At 38.4% G+C, this 22,347-nt stretch overlaps 3 protein-coding genes across 4 annotated transcripts; 2 read left to right on the top strand and 1 right to left on the bottom strand.

Annotated features, from left to right (window-relative positions):
• Positions 1-332: 332 nt before the first annotated feature.
• LOC120557271 (twinfilin-2) lies at positions 333-8,140 on the top strand. 2 transcript variants are annotated; one of them, XM_039797439.1, is made up of 10 exons: positions 333-557; positions 678-807; positions 4,443-4,621; positions 5,460-5,555; positions 5,671-5,775; positions 5,909-5,923; positions 6,136-6,261; positions 6,407-6,557; positions 7,035-7,156; positions 7,466-8,140. In XM_039797439.1, the coding sequence occupies exons 2-10, from the start codon at positions 711-713 to the stop codon at positions 7,631-7,633; spliced, it is 1,059 nt and encodes a 352-aa protein (XP_039653373.1). In that variant the 5' UTR covers positions 333-557; positions 678-710; the 3' UTR covers positions 7,634-8,140. The 2 variants fall into 2 exon arrangements, with proteins under 2 accessions (XP_039653373.1, XP_039653372.1); XM_039797438.1 differs by having other exon boundaries at positions 334-807.
• Positions 8,141-12,347: 4,207 nt separating this feature from the next.
• Positions 12,348-15,714, top strand: cish (cytokine inducible SH2-containing protein). Its single transcript, XM_039797442.1, has 3 exons — positions 12,348-12,994; positions 14,425-14,588; positions 14,794-15,714. The coding sequence occupies exons 1-3, from the start codon at positions 12,975-12,977 to the stop codon at positions 15,288-15,290; spliced, it is 681 nt and encodes a 226-aa protein (XP_039653376.1). The 5' UTR covers positions 12,348-12,974; the 3' UTR covers positions 15,291-15,714.
• On the bottom strand, positions 15,619-22,041 carry hemk1 (HemK methyltransferase family member 1). Its single transcript, XM_039797440.1, has 11 exons — positions 21,707-22,041; positions 20,810-20,983; positions 20,614-20,705; positions 20,430-20,523; positions 20,189-20,326; positions 18,529-18,593; positions 18,359-18,408; positions 18,166-18,271; positions 17,114-17,209; positions 16,666-16,776; positions 15,619-16,413 (listed from the first exon to the last, which is right to left on the bottom strand). Exons 1-11 carry the CDS (start codon positions 21,767-21,769, stop codon positions 16,350-16,352), a joined length of 1,053 nt encoding a protein of 350 aa, XP_039653374.1. The 5' UTR covers positions 21,770-22,041; the 3' UTR covers positions 15,619-16,349.
• Positions 22,042-22,347: the final 306 nt, after the last annotated feature.

Genomic DNA, 22,347 nt, shown 5'->3' with positions numbered 1-22,347 from the left:
CTTTCCAAAACAATATGCACCTTTTTAAATAAGATATAACCGCTGCTTTTGTGCGCTTTTTCCCAACCTCAGCCCAAATAATTGTGCTTTATAATTCATAAACAGACAGATATTGGGTTTTTTGCTCAAACAACATACAACTAATGAGAAGATGAGAGCAGTCCATTAATGTGTGTTAATAGTGAAACAATAGTGCAGTGGGGTGACTGCCCCAGAGATATTATAAATCCCACCCTACTAGTAGCTTGCTCATTTGATTTGAATTGTTCTTGGGACAGAAGTTGGTTATTAGTTTTGCAGGTCAAGGTCTCTTCCTCCAGGTCCTGGTGTGTGGTGGGGGTGTCACAGGCCAGTACCCAGGGCTGGACAGTCTAAATTTGGGAGAGGTGATCAGGTTCCCTGTCTGTGTGCACATGATACTGTCCTAGTTACTTTAGCGATACCCCTTTTCACACTGTCGCACACTCTCAACGAGTCCGGACGCACTCTGCGATCCGTCTTTTTCAGCAGTCAGAACTGTACTGAGTCACATCATCTGAAGTAAAGGACGTTTTCAAGTAAAGGCTCCTCTGTTTGGACTTAAGTGTCTCTTGACTGGACTGAATATTTGGGCCTAGTGCAGTGGAGCTCCAATCCTGTGTGGCTTTTTCCTCTGTCTCTTATCACCCCTGCTACAGTGCTTGGCGGGAGGAAGAGACTGCTGACCCGCTATGTTTCTTGCTCTAGTGGTGACGCCAGAGCTGAGGGAGTTCCTGGCCAGGGCAAGAGGTGGAGCAATGCGCCTCATCAAGGTGCGCATCCAAGACGGTGAGTGACCCAGGATGGTGTACAGTGGAGCAGTCAAACATAGGGATGAGTCAGCCCTCAGTGGGATGTAAGATATAAATCATCCATGATATATGTTTTGTGTATCACAGTGTGTTTTTAAAGTACGTTTAATTTCTATCTTATGGTAGGTGGATTGCTTTAAATCTGAGAAAAAATATCTCGCACCATCTGTTGGGCAACTGTCCAGACCGTGTCACATTACAAATTGACTCAACAAATAGAGCTGGGCAATATATCGATATCGTGATACAAGGCTAGATATCGTCTTAGATTTTGGATATCGTAATATGGCATAAGTATTGTCTTTTACTGGTTTTATAGGCTGCATTACAGTAAAGTTATGTCATTTTCTGAACTTACCAGACTGTTGTAACTGTTCTATTATTTGCCTTTACCCACTTAGTCATTATATCCACATTACTGATGATTATTTATCAAAAATCTCATTGTGTAAATATTTTGTGAAAGCACCAATAGTCAACACTACAATATCGTTGCGGTATCGATATCGAGGTATTTGGTCAAAATGTAATTTTCTCCATATCGCCCAGCCCTATCAACAAATCAGTGTCATCTTGAAAAAACAAGTTCTTAATGCAAGGATGAATTCTCTGACAGGGGGTTGCAAACGTTTTTGGTTTGTGACCCCTTTAAAATGTCTACTTGTGACCAGTACCGTAATCACACGTGGTCTTTGTGTGGACATGAGTTGTGAACAGTTCAATCAAAGAGCATTTATTAATTTTTTTGACTGTTTCGTTTGATTTTTAGAGGTGAAAGTATTCAGTATTGTATAAGAGCAATATGTATAAATAGTTTTCCTTTCTTTGAATAAATTGAGTAAGAAGATTTTTGAGTGTTTTTGGTGGCTCAAGAAGCAAATCGTCCCTTTTTTAATGAGCTGCAAACTTTGTTCTTAACCTGTGATGACAAGATGATTATCGTGGTAGGAAGAATAAAATGCAAGATTATCCGTTGATATAAGATGATGCTTTTTTTCTTCTCAAGTTAAATTAGTTTTACGTCTTCAGCACTCTAAAATGTATTCACATGACCAGAAATCACTTCAATTTAGTTTGTTCCTCGTGTATTTACCATTACATTTGAGTCTCAGAGGTTTTTGTGAGAAATTAAGAAAAGGTTATCTTTTAAAAAAAAAAAAATCACACAAGGTTGTTTCACTCTTCTAACCATGTGGTTTGCTGCTCAATACAACATATTTTTTTATGTTTTTCTTCATGCAGGTAGCTAGAAATGACATCCTTGCTTGTTTTTGTACGACACACACAAAATAATACAATGTAAACAGTATAGACTAATATAACTACCATTTTTGAAATTTGGTTTCACACTTTTAGAAAGCCTACATGTTATATCTGGCTATTATCTTTGGGTTGAATTTCTTTGTTGTCGTGCAGCAAACAATATTTTGTCATCCAGATAGAGAGAAATATTGTGGTAATATCTTCAGAACAGCAGTAAGTGTTGCTGGCCATCTATTTGTTTGAAAAAAAATGGATACTTGGCTCTGTGACACGAGTATATTTGGCAATACATGAGAGGCACAAACTGGGGCCTAATGGAAGAATCATTTTCAATTCTCAGATTGTTTTCATGTGAGAAAAAGAATTTGCGTCATCACAAGTAGACGTGGCTTTCGTATTAAGGGGTTACAAACCAAAAACAACATTGCTTAACCACTGCTACAGACTATCTAACTTCTATAAATAGAGGACAGCTGTGTGAGAACAGACATCCAGTGTGTCAGCTGAGCAGTCTATGGGAAAAATAGTCAGTGAAGCAATATGTCTAGCAGATTATGGAGGTGGACTGATATGTTCATGAAGTGTTCTTGTTGATCTTGTTTAGCTATCTGACACTGTAATCGGATTCATAACAGATGCATTCTGGGGCTATCTTTGTGGATTGTGCCTACCATATCAAATATTGAAAGTATTGATAGACAGAGAAGAGTTTGCTGCTACAAAGACCGACCATCTCACAGCAGAAAGTGTCAGGCCGGTTTTACTTCCTTACTAAAGCACTATGAACTTTCCGGGCGTCACTCAGCTATTTCAAGCAACATGTGACGTGTAACGGGTGCTTGCTGCTGCCCAGTGACACTCATGTTCATTCCAATGTCAAAAGAGAAACAAGATCATTCTGGTCAATTTCATCACTGCTGGCTTTCGTATGCCACTTAATTTCCTATCAGCAAACTGTCCTCTGATAGCTTATGATTTAAACATTTTTTTTTTATTAAACTGGAAGGAAAAAAGACAGAAGTGAGTAATTTACATACGGTTTAATACTAACATGGACCTATAAAGACAGGGATTAAGAGAGAATAGCTAATGGAAAGTATGTGTGGGTGCAGAGCTGGAATGTGTTGTGTCTCAGAATAGCAACAAGCCCCAAGAGATGGTCAGGAAATCCCCTGCACCTCACAAGGCCATCAGACTTTAGCAATATGTTTTGTGATTTCCAAGCTATAAGAGTTTTGATTCACATTGTTAGGTTTTGTCAACTCCTTTGAGAGATGTAACCTCATCCTTTCAAGTCAGTCAGAAATGATTCCGAGACTAGTCTTTGCATTCTTTCACAGCACATGGAGCAAACGGAGAGACCCCATGGACTCTTAAGTTGAGGTTTTCAGACTGACATTATGAGTTTACACATGAAGTGGTGACCGATGAGACTGTGTTGGTAGTTGACCATGGAGCTGAGACAATTAATCAATCAGTTGGTAAATATTCTCGGAATCAATCAAAAAGGCCAACATTTTTCAGGTTCTAGCTTCTCAAATGTGAAGATATTGCTGCTTTTCTCCATTTTTTAAATTTGGACTTTGTTTGGTCGGACAAAACAAAGATATGTGAAGGTTTCAGCTTGGACTTAAGAAAACTCATTTTTCAAGATTTTCTGACATTTTACAGACCAATCCCATTAATTGATTGATGGAAACAAATAATCAGTATTTTAATCAATAATGAAAATAATTGGTTGTTTGCTGACCAAAAGATAAAGCTTGATAACACTGTTTTTGTACATAGAACAGTTTGGGAGTTTAAATTTGTGTTTTAATGCCACCACATCAATATATATATATATATATATATATATATATATATATATATATATATATATATATATATATATATATATATATACACGTTGTTTGTATTGTACTTGAATATGATGAATACTATGAATACTGTACTTAAAATGTAGAGAGACTTAGTAAACATCATGTATAGGGTCAAAAAGTGTCCTAAAGTTTAAAATAAGACACAATCAGTATGACTTCACTTTAGCAAAAAGGAGTGAAAATATGTAGCTCATTTGCGTTTAAAAAAGAAAATAATTTCGTCAACAGATATAAAAATGTAATAGAGTTGGGAATATGGAGAGTAAAGTTTTGACTGATAATCACTTTTTTTTATCATATAAGTTGTGTATTGTCTCAATAAGCAATAATACTCGTACGTGTACATAATTATTGTTTGACTGTGGACTATAGTCTAACTTCTACTGTACGTGTCAATTTGCTCTGCAAAGGGCATGCTACATATAGGGACGGTGAGGTATGTAATGAGTAGTGGTCTGGTTTTCAGAGCAGCTGGTGCTAGGGTCCTTCAGAGAGCCGGAAAAGAGCTGGGACCAGGATTATGATCACTTCTTGCTTCCTCTCCTCAACGACCAGGAGCCCTGCTACATTTTATACCGTCTCGACTCCCAGAATGCACAGGGCTACGAGTGGATCTTCATATCGTGGTCTCCTGATCAGTCTCCAGTATGTTGTACCACATATTCTTCATTCTGCACCACATACTAAAGCTACATACACACATATTTCTGAAATGTGATCAAACGAATGGTCAAAAATCAAATAGCATCTTTCATAAGACCCCACCTGCACCGGTGAGTGCCAGCATTTTTCAAATCCCACACCCCCAGTTTGCAAAATACACGTAGGACAATCTAAAATAGCTGATTAGTTCCCCCTTTAAAAGCAGTCTTGTTTTTAGATCGGTGACCATACTTAATTAAACCTTTCTGTTCTGTTTTCAAGGTGTTTACAAGTGGTGGAATATAACTTAGTACATTTACTCAAGTACTGTACTTTGAAATACTTGTATTTTACTTGAGCTTTTCCATTTCATGCTACTGCACTTTTTACTCCACTATATTTATCTAATAGCTGTAGTTATTTTGCAGATTCAGATTATTATCAAGCAGTCAATTTATTATCTGTCCCAGAGGAAAATGTGTGTTGCTGCAGGCATAAAGATTTTTAATACAAAATATAACTCAACTAATAAATTATGGCCAATTATTTTAGATACCCAGTAGTGTATATATACACACAGTATAAGTATTTAAATTAATTAATTAATTATATAATACAGGACTTTGACTTGTAACTGAGTATTTTTACACTCTAGTATTGCTACTTTACTTAAGTAAAAGATCTGATATTTCTTCCACCACTGCGTGTTTCTAAGAATTGTAGCAATTCCTTCTTGAATATATTCAATCTTTACTGAAAAGCGTTTCCACCTGACAGCAACATATATACAAACAGTACACTGTATATACATATTTACCATATTACCCTCTGATGGATGCAGGTGAAACAAAAGATGTTGTATGCTGCCACCCGTGCCACAGTGAAGAAAGAGTTTGGTGGTGGCCATGTGAAGTATGAGATGTTTGGCACAGCTGAGGTCAGAAATATTCAGATTCATTTAATTTACTATGACAGTTGCTGTAATGACATGTTTTGGAGGTGTTTGTCCTGTGCTGCCTGTAAAGGGCCTCTTATTTTGCTTGCAACACTAGGAGGACATCTGTTTGCTGGGCTACCAGCATCACGTGTCATCCTGCTCAGGTCCTGCTCCGCTCACATTAGCCGAGCAGGAGCTCCAGAGGATCAAAATCACAGAGGTGAGAGGTCAAACTGCATCACAAGTGTTGTCATTGTCGCATCTGCCAAAGTCTGCTTGTGTCTGTAATATAATTTTACTTTGGAAATGTAACTTTTTTTTCTTTTTTTTTACTTTTGTAATTTTCGTTTCAGGGTCGGGTTAAACAGGTATGTTGATGCATCATTTACTGCATGTTTATATTTGTTATTGAGATCTGAGGTGAATGGGAAAAGGCAAATAACATTACTTTTGGTTGTAATGAGTGACAGTACAAAGTGTAAAGCTATATTATCCCATAAAACACTTTCTGGATCTTAGTTTTGAGGCTTAAAAAAAATAGTTAAGGTGTGTGTGTGTGTGTGTTTGCTGCCCCCTGCAGGTGAAGACAGAGATCTGTGTTGAGAGTAAGCAACAGACACTTCAGGGCCTCACTTTCCCACTGCAGGAGACAGCCAAAAGAGCCCTGCAGCAACTTGCCCAAAAACGCATCAATTACATACAACTGGTGAGTTGATATAAGTGTGACCAGTTAACAGAAAGAAAAAAAATAATCAGGAGCAGTTTGGTGTCAGTGTTGATATATTGAACTTCTGATGTTTTACCATGAGAGAAACACTTCTTGTATACTGTGCATTATTACTGTGTTTCAGAGGTTGGATGTAGAGAAGGAGACAATCGAGCTTGTCCATTCAAACCCGACAGAAATTCGTGAATTGCCCCGCAGAGTTCCCAAAGACACTCCCAGATACCACTTCTTCCTTTACAAACACTCCCACGAAGGAGACTACCTGGAATCTGTCGGTATGTCACTGATTCCCTGTCCTCTGATTATCCTCTTCTTTCACATCTGTAAGAGAGAGAGAGAGAGAGAGAAATCGTTTTGGCTAGTGACCCCTTGAAATTTAGCAATAGTTACTTGTGTCTGTCTGTGTCATCACAGAAAATGGCCTTGTTGTGGACGGGCTGTGGGCATTTCCAAATATTGATTTTCCTTATCTCATTGTTTCATTTCAAGAATGTGTATAGGCCCTACGAGGTGAGAGTATCCAGTATTTCACAGGGGAAAAAAAAAACTTATTTTTTTTAATGTAACATAAATATATATATTTGTCTGTTTTTTACTCCTTTAATCATGTAGTCAACCTCCAGATCAATGTTGGGACCCTTTTGGGGAGTTTTTTTCCCCAGGTTTAAAACCACTCATCTACATCGACATATTAATGCCAACATTTACTTATAATTCTCATAAATCGACTTCTTCTCTTTACCTGTCTGCAGTGTTCATATACTCCATGCCAGGATACAGCTGTAGCATTAAGGAGCGGATGTTGTATTCCAGCTGCAAGAGTCGACTACTGGAGGGCGTGGAGAAAGATTACTATTTAGAAATTGCTAAAAAGGTAACAGATGGATAGAAAATGATATAACACAGTTTCATTCAGGGTTGTAGCTACAGCTACTAGTTATTTTTACACATTGTCAGTATTTTAGAGGCAGATTTCTGTGTTTTTTGACTCAATATATTTACATTTGACTACTTTTGAACTTATACAAAAATAAATAAATAAAGGATCATTTGTGTTTCAGCCCTGGTTCTATGCACAACCTCAAGCTGACTAATAAATGTGATTTATGTTCAGCGTAAAAATTCTGAGTACTACGTTTCATTCACCTGCATGCTTATTTCCTTTTTTTGCATCTATGTGCAGTTGGAGATTGATAACGGAGATGAACTGACTGAGGAGTTTCTGTATGACGAGGTCCATCCCAAGCAGCACGCTCACAAACAGGCCTTCGCTAAGCCCCGCGGCCCAGCAGGAAAAAGGGGACACAAGCGCCTCATTAAGGGGACAGGAGAGATCAAACAGGACAGCTAGAGGTGGACACATTTCTCCCATAGTCGAGTCTGCAAATCCAGCCCTGCCCATTTCCCTAGACCCACTAACACCTTGTCAGGCCCACAGGAACGAGCACAGTGATGGATTTCATCTGCTGTTTGTGTACTGAAACTAATTTGTTTTTGATGAAAATATGCTGATAAATGATCTGTGTCTCCCAAAAGCAAACATAAAGACATAACACATCAAAGTAAACATAACAAAAAGCACTCATGTTTATTGATAACTTCCTACATTTAAAAAAAAAAAAAAAAAAAAAAAAAGCCAGACAGAAGGCCTTGTTATTGCGAAGCTAATCTGTCTGGTTCTTCCATACTTAGAATTAGATCTGCAGTTTACAATATAATAGACTTGTAATGAATTGTAAATGCTTAGTCAGATGTTTCAGTTCTCATGTCTGGCCTTCAATACAAGTTTTGTATTAACAATGTTTGTAAGACAATATAAAAGGAAATTCCAAATAAATGTTTTTACTGTGGTATTAGACCTTCTTGGTACAGATGTGTGTATTTTTATTCAGCATGCAATGTTTAATGCATGGAAATGCATCCTGTTACACATCTGTACATATTCTACATGGTTAGAATGGACTTGTTTGTGGCCTGTCATGTTGAGATAAACATGGGATAATTAAATTTCCCTTTAAATAGGTTTTAAATTAGATCAACAGCTGTAGCCTACATTCAGGCATCCAGACGAAACACCCTCTTTTTACGGCGGTGTGGTCTGAGAATACAGTACAAATTTGCAACCATGGCTATGTCATCAAACAACAACTCAAGATTCTTCTATACAAAGATCACTTTTCATAACTGGTAACCACTTTTCCAAGTTACTTTGGAGGTCATCTCAGCTGTATAGATATTGTAAACTTCTTCCACGTTTCTGCAAAGCCTGCAAGGAACTGGACTACAAACTCATGGTTGCTTTTTCAGACTGATACTAATGGTGTAGCCACACCATGAGGGGCTGCTTTCTCTTAGTCAGTGCAAGGGTCTTGGCTGACTAAGAAATCTTTAGCTAATTAGTTGCATTTCTTATTATTTTGTCATGCTAGCTTGTCGGGAAGGTGGCTAAATAATGCTCCAACATGGCATGGGTTTTTGTATGGGGTTCCTCAAGGTCTTGGTGTCTTAATATGGTATTTTGGAGAGATTTTTGACAATTTTTATCAATTCTTGAGTGGTAAAAAATGGTATCAACCCAAAATTGCTGCAACAACTTATGAAACATAATTGAGCATGAAAATGGGCATCAAGTACTTCCATCATAATGTTCTAAGCCCATGCACACCCTATACTTTCAACATTTTAATAGGTACATAACCAAAACAATGTTTATGACACAGCAGTGGTGTTTTATTTATTTTTGACAATTTGCATTGCAACATTTATTCCAATATTCAAATCAAATAAAACATTTAAATCCCCAAAACAGGACATCCAAACTGTATGTGTCTGAAATAGTTCAGGTTGCAGGTTTTACAGATTGCTACAAAGGAGACAAAATCGTTTATGACAGTGCTTAACTTAAATGGGGTGGGAAGCAGCAAGGAAACATGGTTATTTAAAAGTTACCACGTTACAGCTTTAAACCATGTCATGTGTCCATTGAAAGTATTTGTGTCAAACCCGTTGATGGAAAATCACAGTGATTCACATTTTATTTAAACATTTCCATTTCCATTTTGCATAACATCTGCAAGAAAAAAACCTTTTCTTAAAGATTAAACAAAAATATTAGAAACATCTCTCAATGTATTGTAGTACACCACCACCTTTAACTGTGACTTCAATATAAATTATAATACATGTAATGTAATTGAATTTACACATTTCCAACAATGTCAACAACAACTAAACATTACAGTATTAAGGTAGAATTTATGGCAGAGCTGTCGTATTGAATAGCAATAGATTGTACAGGTTTACCTGATAAAGTGGACACAGTGTATATTGCATAAAGACATATGACATAAAGAGTAACCAGAAAAGAAGTTACAATATGCTGTGAATGTTTGGGGATTGGCCTGGACTCCTGTTAGATTCCCGGCCTGAATGATTATCCCATGCCCTGGCAGTTATCCTGTTCCCTGTGAACAAAGCTCTGCTGATGAATAAGGTTTTTTTTCCCCACTTACAAACAAGGAGGGATTTATGTTGCTGATTCCAGGTAATTAAAGTTTTTCTCAGAATCCTCTGGAAAACGCCTTTTCTTTTCTTCATGTCGGGACAACAGTTATTCATTGTGTCCCAAACATTAATCCACTTACCAATTCTTAATACGTTCTGGGTGTGTAGCATGATTACACAGGAAACATTAAGTATAGATATGGTGTTGAGAGGCACTATCGTCCTGCATTCCATTGCATAGTGGAAATGGAGCTGAAAATAATTCAAATTAATTTGTGCACGGAGGTGGTGGTGAGACAGCTGATGGTATAGTGTTCCAAAATTTCAGTGTGATGGCGGATTCATCATTATATATATATGTATATATACAGTACCAGTCAAAAGTGTATCCTAAGATCTCCAAAGGCCCCCTCCCTTGCAGATTATTTAAAGGTTAGAGGGCCCTCCCGTGACCCAGGCCCCGGGACAACTGACCCGGTGTCCCCCTTGACAGGGCTGTGAACGGGGGTTAACAGCCCTGTTGGTTGTTATACTGCCTCTGCATTGATAGACAACATGTGTTGCTATACCTCAACACAGAGAATAAGAGGCTTTACTGAACCAAATAAATGCTGTCTAGTCCACTTACCTTTTCCAGAAAGCAGAAAGTTGTCATAACAAAAATCAGTAAATGTCATGACTGCCTTTGTATGCCTCTAGTTCTAGTATCAGGATAGTGTAACAGCGATTATGCAAATCCAAGAATGGAGTTGGTTTTGTAATTTGAAAATATTATAAAGGAATGCTCCACACGCATTTTATAATAAAGCAAAACACTAAACCTTTTATTGGGGAAAACGTTTTGACATGAGCGAACTCTCAAGGGTTATACTGACATCAAGCAGAGCACACCTGCTTTATTAATGCAAGTACACATGGGAAATGCGCCTCACAACTGTAGTTCCCAAAGTCCAAACAAGAGCTGAAATGATTAGTCAATTACTCCATTAGTGCATCGACAGATAATAAATCAGCAACTACTGATAATCGATTGATCATTCGAGAGATTTTTAAAGCAAAAATGGCTGAATGAATATTAACTGCTTTTCTTTATCTTGCATGACAGAAAACATAAGTTTGGGTTTAAGACAGTTAATCGGCTAAAACAAGACGTCACATTTCTGTGCTATTTTCTAACTTTCTATAGAGCAAATCAATTAACAAAGAAAATTATTGGTGGATGAATGTGTAATAAAAATAATCTTTAGCCTTTGACCAAATGCAAAATAGTCACTCCAAAATGGGAGATTCATACAGTTCCCTTTTATCTTCTGCCTATAGCCTACCTCAAACAATGTGTTACCAAACTAGATAATCTTTTCTGTCCCTGGAGTCTCCTCTTTTTCTGGGAAAACAGCCTTTTCATATTATACATCCCAAGACCAAGTTAAGTTGGAAAGGCTGCCATTGTATCAGGCATTTAAACACATCATTCAAACAATCATTTATGAGGAATGCAATGTATTTAATGTGCTAAATGTAAATGTTGTAAATTTTGCATGCTGCCAGTTTGGTCAGGTTTAGCAAAAGAGAAAATCTGGTTACAGAATAATTATTACAATAAAATAAAATAAGGGTTACACAAATAATTGTGGTGTACTTTATTTCGTCCTGAACCTAAAAAAACCATATTTGTTCAACTGCATCCAGCAGGGATAGATAAAAGTCCACAAGACTTCTTGGAAAAAAAGGACATGGATCAGGATTTCTTAGAAAAGGTTGAGATGTCGGGATGAGCAGGCTCTTCTGGCTACAGAATAGTTTTATGTCTTGCTTTGTTTCCTACCACTTGTGTGTGTGTGTGTGTGTGTGTGTGTGTGTGTGTGTGTGTGTGTGTGTGTGTGTGTGTGTGTGTGTGTGTGTGTGTGTGTGTGTGTGTGTGTGTGTGCGTGAGAGAGAGAGGGAGATGGCTCAGACTTTTGTTGGAATAAACATTTTGAGAACTTAAAACACTTTTGTGTGATGCTCCAGCATCAGGCTAGCCCATTATTCAGCAGCCCTTATTTGGCCTGAATAGTAGGTTTGAGTACAAAATATTGAGCTGATGTGGAAATACTTGATATATTCTCTATAAAGACAGAAGAGATTATTGAGCATAAATATATATTTACATTCTCAACCTCAGACATCTATTGGAAACACATGGGTTAACAAATCAAGCCTCATCCAAGCCTATAAAAAAAAAAAAACATGGTTAGAATGTGGAACAAACCGTGAGCAAAATGGCTTTTTCTCTGGTCCAACATTCGAGTTAACCCGTTTTATAGTTTGTCACAGTAACAACTTGCTTTCTCGAGCCTAATTAGGCTACTCCGAGAAACCCTCTGGCCGTGTTTTTCCACCAGGATCGAGGGGAATCTATATTACTGGAAACAGCCTGTGCGCATTCCTATTATCTTTAATGTTGAGGCGGTGAATTCCCAGAAAGAAGGCTCTGTCAGGGCCGCCCGGCGGGGCGGAGTCAAACCCTGCAATTATTCCTGGAAAGCGAATAGGGAGAAGCTGCCGCGCGATTCCTGGGAGCTTGAGCCAGTTCAGCGAAGGCAGGAGCCGGTGGGTAAAAACGGGAGAGAGAGATAAGTCTCGAAACATAAGCCGAAAAAATTACGGGGCTCGGCACGGTGTTATCCTGAGAAATAAACGTTAAAAAAAACTCTTTGCTTTTACCAGCAAAAACTGCTAAAGCTGCCTGGCGCAGAGCGAGACAACCGGCAGCGGTTGGAGCGGAATGGTAGCCTAGTTGGTGCGGCCAGTGTGACGTCAGAGCCGCCGGTGCTGTTCTCAGAATAGACTTCTAGGAAACGGTAATTTTTAAAAGCCAAGCCTTTACACTCTGTCCTTCGCACATTTGGATCCCATTCTGGTGACAACACACTCCAACCCGCTGCTACGGAGAATGTTATGTTAAATTCCGTTTTTAGCCTACATTTTCAACTGATTGTTTAAATCCAGTGTTCATAAACTACAGGACCAGAGCCTTCCTGGGTACACGGAGCTCTTTTATAGTCATATCTTACCAATGTTAAAGCTTATTTTCTCGTCTTTTTTTTTTTTTTTAAAGACAGCTCAGTTTCTATATGCTTTCGTTATTTTCTGAAGAAGAAATAGCCTACTGATCGGATCTTAGTCCTGAGGATTCAAGTAATAACATGATTCTTTGTTTACCAGGGTGAGTCGACTTTTCTTTGTTTCTGCGTTTTCTCTTTTATTGTCTGTATGAACATATAACAACTAGTTTATCTAAATCTGTAGAAGTAACGTAGCTACTCTTTAGTAGCGTTAAGTCATATCTAAAGTGTTTAAATAAGAGTGCTAATTAGCCTATACATAGGTTTTTTCCGATTGCCTCTTACTCAAGTCTACCAATTCCAAATGTAAAGGCCTGTTAATTATAAAAACTCAGAAATTTCTTTATAGGCTAGTAATAGTAGTAGCCTAATTATACAGCCTACTTTTTTTTATTTAACCCTTTATTTAACCAAGAAAGGCTGAGTGTCCTGACAAAGATTGCCATCAATAACAGACAAAACTCAAGTAAACACAAAATATGTCACAAAATCAGAATTAAATAAAAAGGTGATTCTAAAATCACAAGTACGACTTTGTCAAACAAGCCTATATGACTATTTATATGAACATTAGGTCAGTTGTTCACATGACTATACTCATTTATAATCGCTTTGGCACAAAATGTACTAAATAAGCATTAGTTTGCATTAGTTTACTATTGAATCATATTACTCTGAAATGCAACTATACACATGTTCATTGTGTACATGCTAAAAAGAGCAACCAACAATCCCAATAACCTGTCACATATAAGATACATAAGTTATGTGGTATTGTTGTTAAAGTTGTCAGATGGATAAATTTAGGCTAAACGGGGAACAATTCAATTTCCTCACAAATTAGAGCATCAAACGCAAATGCTGTCCAATCTTTTAGTTTAAACTCATAACCAATCACTTCTCAAACACATTTATACTGCAAGACTAAGACTGAATGTTACAGCTGTGGAATATGGGGCATGTAGGAGACAGACAGGGGCAAGAGCCTGCCCGTTTTCTTTTTTGTACAAGCGTACATATATTTTATATATTTGCAGTTGGCTGGTGTGTACATAAAATGAGAAATACATGTTTTGTTGAAAGTATAGCGTGCCATGGCTGACATCAATACTATTCAGCTGCCTCAATATACAATGTTAGCAACTGGGCAATATTACATAGTGGGTAATTTCTTTTACACTTTGAGAATCCACTGTTCATTGACAAGATGTCTTTTCATTTTGACTGTCTTGGTCAAAGCAATGATAAATGAAGCTTTTGTTTGGATGGCAATGGTGTATTAATTGATGGATTAATTTACATTTGAAACAAGTTAATTCTTTTGATTGAGTAATCACCTTTTGCAAGTCACATAGTGGTGTGCTGAATGTACCACATGGTGTGAGGATTGTACTTAGAGTTTTGACAATTGTAAATTTGTTTCAGTAAATGTGCCTGATCGAGTGAGAAAAACTAATATGGAAGAGGAATGCCTACTGTAACTGTTTTGTTGTGTGTGTGTGTTTTAACATATTTTCCATCTTATTTCCAGTGCCAGAGCTCCTCTGCCCGCAGCTCCATCCACTGAAGCCCCACGGGGCATGCGGGCAGGAACTGTACCTCCTACTCCTTGCCTTCAAAGCACCCCTCCGCTATGGGACCCTACAAAGGACCTGCGGGCGATTGCCAGCAACTTCTGCTATCTGGAAAATTCAGGTACAGCATTGAAACTGTTTCACATTTACAGCCACAAATAAGAGTGTTTTTGGCAGTTTGGCACATTTTATCTTTTGTTCTAAGAGATTTTTTAAAATGACTTAATTTCGGACTGTTAACTGTAAAATCAAGCAACGTAAAGGACCGTAAAAAAGACTGTTTATACTGTTCAGAGTAACTAATATTTAGGAATCTGTGTGTTTAGAATGGTACTGGGGAGCTGTAACTGCAGCTCAGGCCCATGCTGCACTTCAAGAGGCATCTGAAGGAGCTTTTTTGGTACGAGACAGCAGCCACCCTCTGTACATGCTGACCCTCTCGGTCAGGACTGCACGTGGCCCCACCAGTATACGGATCCAGTACAACGGCGCACAGTTTTTGCTTGACTCCAGCTCCCCAGCCCGGCCCAGCCTGTCGTCATTCCCCAACGTGCCCAGCCTGGTGCAGCACTACATGGGACCAGAGAGGAAAGCAGAGGAGGGTAAGGTGGTGGAGGAGGCCCCTTCAAAACCCTCTCAGCAGACAATTCAGGAGACATCTGTGGTGTTAAAACTAAAGCGGCCTGTGTACAAGCCCCAGGGTCTCCCCTCCTTACAGCACCTCACACGCCTGGTCATTAACAGGCACTCTGACTGCCCCGACCAGCTACCACTCCCGAGGCCTCTGCTGCGTTACATACAGAACTATCCCTTCAAGGTGTGAGGGGTCTCTCAAGTCCATCATTATGACTTAAAGGAAAAAAACTGTCAAACAGGTCCTTTGTGCCTGTAAATGACATGGCTGCTCCAGCAGTTGGAGGCCAGTCACAAGCATGCTGACGAAAAATGTACAAATTCAGTTAATACTGATGTGCCTGGTTTCAGACTTACTTTGTCGAGGCCTGGGTGGTGAAGAAAAAGACGACTTGTGAGCAACCATCAGTACTGTAATCACTTATTTCCCGACGGATGTGGAAATTGTCGATGTCTGTTTTAACCTCATCAGTTCTGGATGTACATACTGTTCCTAAGAAGTACACTGATTCCATTGAGACATCTTTTGCGCCTTTTTATTTTTCTCAGTAAAACATTTTTTCTACCTTTTACATATGTACATTTTTCTATTAAAATAACCAATTAGAGTTTCACTTGCTGTCCTTTCAATCAATTTCTCTTAAAATGCCAGTATTACTCACAGGGTACAGTTGTTACGAAATATTTTGGACTTCAAATCACCTTTGAAACACAAAGACTTTATGGCCTTTGAGCTTTAAGTGTGTGAGGAAATAAAGGCCACATTGTGTGTGTGTGTGTGTGTGTGTGTGTGTGTGTGTGTGTGTGTGTGTGTGTGTGTGTGTGTGTGTGTGTGTGTGTCTGTCTGTGTGTTTTTGCTCAACAATGCGTACAGCCTGCATCTGAGTCAGCGAGTGAACAAGCGAAGGGGAGGACTGTTCATCAGCAGATTCACAGAACTACTGAATGCTTCCTGGGAGGAGGGTGAGATTCTGAGAGGGAGGGTTCTAAGAAAAGTCTCGGTAATTACCTTCAGCTTTGAGCCTGCTTTATAGCCATCTCGCACACATTTGCTATTGTGTGAAAATACGATCACACACGTTAGCAGATTAAAAGTGCAACAGTGACATGAAAATGATTTGAGCTTCTGCAAATTCTCAATTTTGAGTGGTCCAATCAGTGAGAGCGCGTGCTGGGCGGCTCAGGGGGGGTAGGGGAGCTGAGGTCGTGGCGACATGGGCTAAAGCCAGTGTAATAGGATCTCAGTTTCTCAATCCAAATCCAGCTTGTGTTCCTTGTTTGACTTCTCTTTACGAAGGATGCAGAACCGTGGCCTAAGAAACCAAAACAAATAGACTCTGAATTTGGATTTGAAATGTAAAAGAATCACAAAGCAGGGCACAAAGCAGGGGTGTATCTAGCTTAATTTTGTAAATAAGTTTAGATTTGAACAGTGTATGCCTTTTAATCAAATGTGATGGGCCAAAAAAAGGTAACACTTAGTTATATAGTCATTTAGTTACAGTTAAATGATGACAAAATGATTTAGTGAGAGACATAGAGACTGAGAGGCTCTCTAGACAGACCTGCCTGTGATGTCCTGTCGTGTCTCCACATAATGCATCTCTTCCACATTCGCCTCCACCCAGCGTTGAATGAGCAGGGGGTGTCTGGGGTCCACCTCCAAGTAAACACAGCTTTAATTCACCAGAAAAAGAACACAAAATTGATAAAAAAATTAATTATCAACAGGACAGAATTATCAAAAACAACCCTGAGATGAGAGCAATGGCTAATGTCTCGAACTGTATTCACTGGAAGCCTATTAAAAAGCTTTACTTAATGAAAAAGGCAACATGATACATGCTTTTCCGAACATGCTGTTCTTGTGAAAAGCCATTGCCGCTGTTGGGAATTAAACCCAAGTGGGTTGTGTGTGTGGGGTGTGTGTGTGTGTGTGTGTGTGTATGTGTGTGTGTGTGTGTGTGTGTGTGTGTGTGAGTGTGTGTGAGTGTGTGTAGTGTGGTTGCTTACCCATGGTTTGACAGGATCTGTGGAGCCAGAGTCAAAATCTGTTTGATCACTTTTAGGCCATCTTTACCTCCATCTAAAGCAGCGTGGTCTTCAAATCTGGACACACAGTAATCCAAAACTCAATACCTCCATTTGATGTCACATTTAAAAAAAAAAAACTAAGGACAGCTGATGCAGTTATGCAAATTTGTTTTATACATTTTATGCATTTTCAAAGATTTTTGGTTACTCTGAAACAAATTTAGTACATACAATATAATTTTTTGTCAAGACTTCTAAAGTTATTAGTAGCTTATGCCTTTGTTTCAAACACCCCATTTATAAACAGTTGATGAAATGGTTTAAAGCACATAAATCCACTGTACTGCCTACAAAGCCAAAATGAAGTATGTGTTTAGTCAAAATTTAGAAAAGACCAGAATCTGACTTGTTGATATCTGTTTTAGCATACAATTTATTTATGCCACATAAATGTATAATTTAAAAAGGACACAGTACGTAAAGTTAAATTTGCAGTTACAACAAAACGCAGAACAACAAAATACTACACACAGCTAAGCAGCCAAATCACGCTAAAAGTGAAATAGCCATGGCTAGCCTTGGCTAAAGCTAAATTTAGTTTTCTGAAATTGAAACATATTAATATTGATTAAGTAATCTAAGATTAATTTAGTAATTTAGTTTTGTATCCAACATAAATAAAGGTAGTAGCTAGGTCTGCTAATGGAGAATAAAAACAGTTAGCCTGCTAAAATAACTTAGCAAAGTAGCAGTGAATGCCATCTCAGCTCTAGTGAAATCCATGATGTGATGTGGTTAAGTCATATTATCAAATACAAACACATCCATCTGTTACACAGTTATCATGAAAACTTTAAATCCTTTTTTCTCAACTTCAGCTTCTCTGTAGTTACCGCTATCTGTCTTAGGCAGTAGGCTACGCTAGATTAGATTCAACATTTTGCATGCACAGAGTACAGGTACTGAGACGACGAAATGCAGTCTAGCATCTAACCAAATGAATTGAGAGAAGCTGAATGTGTTTTAGTCACTGAAATATTTCAGGTTCCAACGTTGTCATATCCTCTGAGAACAGGTACGGGGGGTTACTGACCAAAGCTGAGACATCACTACAGAGCCTCAACAGAGTTTCTGCATCTGACAAAACACAAATTCAAACTTTTTTTTATCAGCAGTATGTTTAGCTGTGTTTTTTAATAAGTACAATGCTTTGCTTTCCCTTACCTTTCATTACATCTATATGATGAATCTGTAATCGGTCCTGAAGCCCCAACCTGCAGAGAAAGATCCTTCATCAGACTTTATGCATTAGTCTACACGCCCCCAATTAAAAAAATACATTAACCACAACAAAAGGACATTTACAACTTGCTTACGTGTGGTATTACAATTACCTTAACGCATTCTCCCCTGTTAAATCCACTGCATCCTGGCTTTGATCCAGGGCAATGGCTTTGAGCTAGTGAAAGAAAAACAAAAACAGCAATAAAAGTGCTGTTTACTGTTTGAATACAACTACCTTAGGGAAAATTATCTTTTTGTCTGGATCAGAACTTTACGATATGTTAACATTGGAGAAAGAAAAATCAACAGACATAGCAAACCTTATGACAGGATAGTATAATGTATGTTGACAATATGTGGTTTGTGATGTGAAGACAATAGTATTTTACTAGGGCTGCTCGATTATGGAAAAAATATATAATCACGATTATTTCGGTCAATATTGAAATCACGATAATTTAACATGATTACTCGCTGACTTCTGGAAAGATGTTGCAATTAGTGGGAAAAGTGAAATAAATCAACAGTAAAAAAACACATACAACTGTGAAATTTGCCTAAATACTTTTCCTATTTAAACTTTATTTTTTCAGTTTACTTGCAAAACGTAATGAGCTAAATAACTGATTTTATCGATTATTCTGTTTTTGTGATCATTGGGAGCCAAAATCATAATCATGATTACATTTGATTAATTGCACAGCCCTATATTTGACTATGAAGACCTTTTACTTTAAGGTATGTGTATCTATTCTACAGCTGTTACAAATTATTTTCTGTTATTCTATTAAACTGCTCTATTAAGCAATGAATCATTTAGTCTTTAAAATGTCAAAATTGACACATGGCCATCATCAGCTGTTACCAAAACAACCTGTTACCCTCTGCCGGAAGTCTGAGCGCTGAGCCGTGCACCTCCAAGATTTTGTAACAACGTAAACCACATTGCAATGATTGGCTTGCTACAGGACCCGGAAGTGCATATAAAAAAGTAGACTAATCCCCAAAAACAAAGCAAGACTACAGAAGAGAGGAGGTCCATTCTTGGAGCCGCTTTGACCGGAATTAGTAAGAAAAACCAGAAGTTCATTGAGACCGTCCACACCACCCAGACTGCCCTCACTGCAAGAAGCATAATTCTCAAGTTTAAGAGTCAACAGCCATGCTAAAAGTTAAAAGGGGAACTCTACAGATTTTAACCAATAAAGACTGTTTACAGGTCTTGGAGAGTAGGATAGTTGCTTGCCATAGCTAGATACAAAGTACAGCTGAGGCTGATGGGAATGTCATTAGTTTTGAAGGTATTTAGCACCAGATGAAATGTCAGGGGAAAACCAAAGTTATTCAAATTCATCCTGAAGAGAACATTAATGTCTGCACCTAATTTAACGGCAATCCATTGAATAGTTTTTTTCACACCAAACCACAAATGTAAACCTCATGGTGTCACTAGACAAAAAGTCAGGAACACCAAACTCATTAGGCTACGTCATCTGGGGACCATGAATACCATGTAGATTACAATAGTGAAAAGTGAAAACTTTGACCTGGTGGTGGCGCTAGAGGAAAATTCAGGGGACCACCTATGTCAGCAGGCTTTATCATATTGGGAATATGAACTTCTGTACCAAAATTCATGGTAATCCATCCAAACGTTTTTGAGATATTTCAGCCTGAATCAAAGTGGTAGACTGATGGACACTGCTATTCCTAGGCACTTGCCGCTAGTGTGGCTAAAAATCTATTTCATACAATAAACACAAACCTCACCTGAGGCAGACTCTTCAGCAGACTAAGAGAAATGGCACCAGAGCCACATCCCACTTCCAAGCATGTATGCTGGGCGTCTGCACCGGCTCCAGTCCCCAGCTTCATCTCCAGATCAATGAGCACGAGTTCAACCAACTCCTGCACCGCCACAGAGAAAACACTGCTCTGGTCATGTATGATTGATCATTGGAATTTCATGGTACGTTGTACGTATGTGTGGCATGTTCTTCTTCTGTCAAACCTCGGTTTCAGGTCTTGGTATGAACACAGGAGGTCTCATCTTCAGTGTCAGATCTCTGAAGTCCCACTCCTCAATCACATACTGCACAGGCATTCTGCACCAAACAAACATTTATGAGTATTCTCAGTAAAAAACAAACATCAGAATGCATATTTATACAGAGATGTATGTAGAAACTTTATACCTGGATAGGCGTCTAGAGCAGAGCTTCCACATCTGCTCTGTTTTTTCTGGGCTGAGAAACTCTGTTAATCTCCTCTGATCAAGACTTTCTAGCTGGATAAAGAAACAGAATGTAAGAACAGGAAGGATGCTGTTAAATGTGAATGTGGATATTCCAACATTATGTCAGGCAATGAGCTCAGCACATTTCCACTCACAGTTTTAGCCCCAAACAGATAAGCAATGATGTAATGGCTAGAGTTGTCTGGCTCCGTCACACCTCTCTCTGCAAAGTGTCTCTTCCATAAATTGACCGCTTCAAGTGCTGTGATACCTCCTGTTGGTAACGCTGGAGCGCTGCATGAATGCACTGCATGGGAGCCCCAAAGTCCCTAAAAGATCACAGAGAGTTTCTAAATAACATTCCACAGGCACTTGTTGACTTTCCCTTGTGACTTCCCCTCGGAAGGGAATCCCAATCACCATTTAAGTAATGCTGAGGAGTCAAATTTAAAAGTTTCAGATCAAATGAGTTATGTGAGATTATTAGATATACCTTCACAATCTAATGCAATTCAGTACAAGACTACATGATACTGAGAGGTGATTCTAAAAATATGTCCCTTGTGTACTGTATGCAAATGGTGGGTCTGGGTTTTACCCAGGTTTGTCCATTCTGAAGATTAAATTAAATCTTAGTTTTTGTCCAGAAACAATTTCAAACTGTGCTGCCACTGCCAGACCCATATTCAGTAAGACAACTTGCAATATATTAATACAGATCTTAAATCCACTCAAATGTAAATGCACATCAACCAATAAATTGCTCAATAAATAAATAAAAGCATGATCACTCTGTTTATGTGTGCACTGGCTTGAAAGTTCAGTTGTCAAGTTGCTACGAAGAATTGACTTACTTGCACTCAAAGTTTAGTAGGTTTTTAATTGATCATTAATCAAGCTCTATTGGTGATCATTTCTCTTTAATGTCATACTCTTCCCTTTGTGTGTATGTCTAGTGCAACAAGTTTAAAAAAAACTAAAACAGTTAGCATCATCTACTGTACCAAGAGGACTCCTTGAAAACAACAAAAATCAATTTGACTTTTAGTTACCTTTGGTCCAACACTCCTGCAGCCAAAGCATCTGTAGCCTGCGCTCAGAGATCTTCTCCACATGATTAATCTAAACAAACCTCCTTTACATCATTAATCGTTTAGATTTAGAGGAACTTAATTTGGGTAGCCATCAGCTGTTCTCGCTGCATCCTTACTGTATACTGTTGTCCTGGTACACTTCAAATTCTAGGTTACTTTCGATTGTATCGCCCTAAATGGACATATATTATGTTCTGTAGCCGGATGGCACCATACTGTCTATGGATGGCACGCTACTCAAATGCGCTCACATGGCGCAGCAAACCTTTCCAAACTGTTGACGTATGGAAAGCCAAAAACGTCTCCACATGCGACGTACCTGCGCAGCACTGACCCTGGTGAACAGTGTTGCATTTAATGACTGTAGAATATGTGATTTTTTTTAACATGGAGACCCCGAAACCCAGCAAAATAGTGATTAGCACTAAAATCCCAGAGGGTTTTGATATATGTTACGTTGTATTAGACGAGATAATGTAAATCGTAACATAGTGTGTTGGATTATGGAGTATACGTTATGTATTAACTTTAATCAATCTGAAAGACACTTTTTTTTCTATAAAATAACGCAACTGGAGATCCACCAAAGATGTCTGGGA

Source organism: Perca fluviatilis, chromosome 4 (genome assembly GCF_010015445.1).
Source record: "Perca fluviatilis chromosome 4, GENO_Pfluv_1.0, whole genome shotgun sequence".
Taxonomy (NCBI): Eukaryota; Metazoa; Chordata; class Actinopteri; order Perciformes; family Percidae; genus Perca; species Perca fluviatilis.
This window is presented reverse-complemented; position numbering and strand designations above follow the sequence as displayed.

Bases quoted from the DNA above. Each gene is read 5' to 3' on its own strand.
- LOC120557271 (XM_039797439.1), top strand. From the start codon at position 711: ATGTTTCTTGCTCTAGTGGTGACGCCAGAGCTGAGGGAGTTCCTGGCC. The intron at 808-4,442 runs GTGAGTGACCCA...TCTGGTTTTCAG, and splicing joins CAAGGTGCGCATCCAAGACG to AGCAGCTGGTGCTAGGGTCC. The intron at 7,157-7,465 runs GTAACAGATGGA...ATCTATGTGCAG, and splicing joins ATTTAGAAATTGCTAAAAAG to TTGGAGATTGATAACGGAGA.
- cish (XM_039797442.1), top strand. From the start codon at position 12,975: ATGATTCTTTGTTTACCAGG. The intron at 12,995-14,424 runs GTGAGTCGACTT...TCTTATTTCCAG, and splicing joins ATGATTCTTTGTTTACCAGG to TGCCAGAGCTCCTCTGCCCG. The intron at 14,589-14,793 runs GTACAGCATTGA...CTGTGTGTTTAG, and splicing joins CTGCTATCTGGAAAATTCAG to AATGGTACTGGGGAGCTGTA.
- hemk1 (XM_039797440.1), bottom strand. From the start codon at position 21,769: ATGTGGAGAAGATCTCTGAGCGCAGGCTACAGATGCTTTGGCTGCAGG. The intron at 20,524-20,613 runs GTATAAAGTTTC...TGTTTGGTGCAG, and splicing joins TGCTCTAGACGCCTATCCAG to AATGCCTGTGCAGTATGTGA. The intron at 20,327-20,429 runs GTTTGACAGAAG...GTGGCGGTGCAG, and splicing joins TACCAAGACCTGAAACCGAG to GAGTTGGTTGAACTCGTGCT.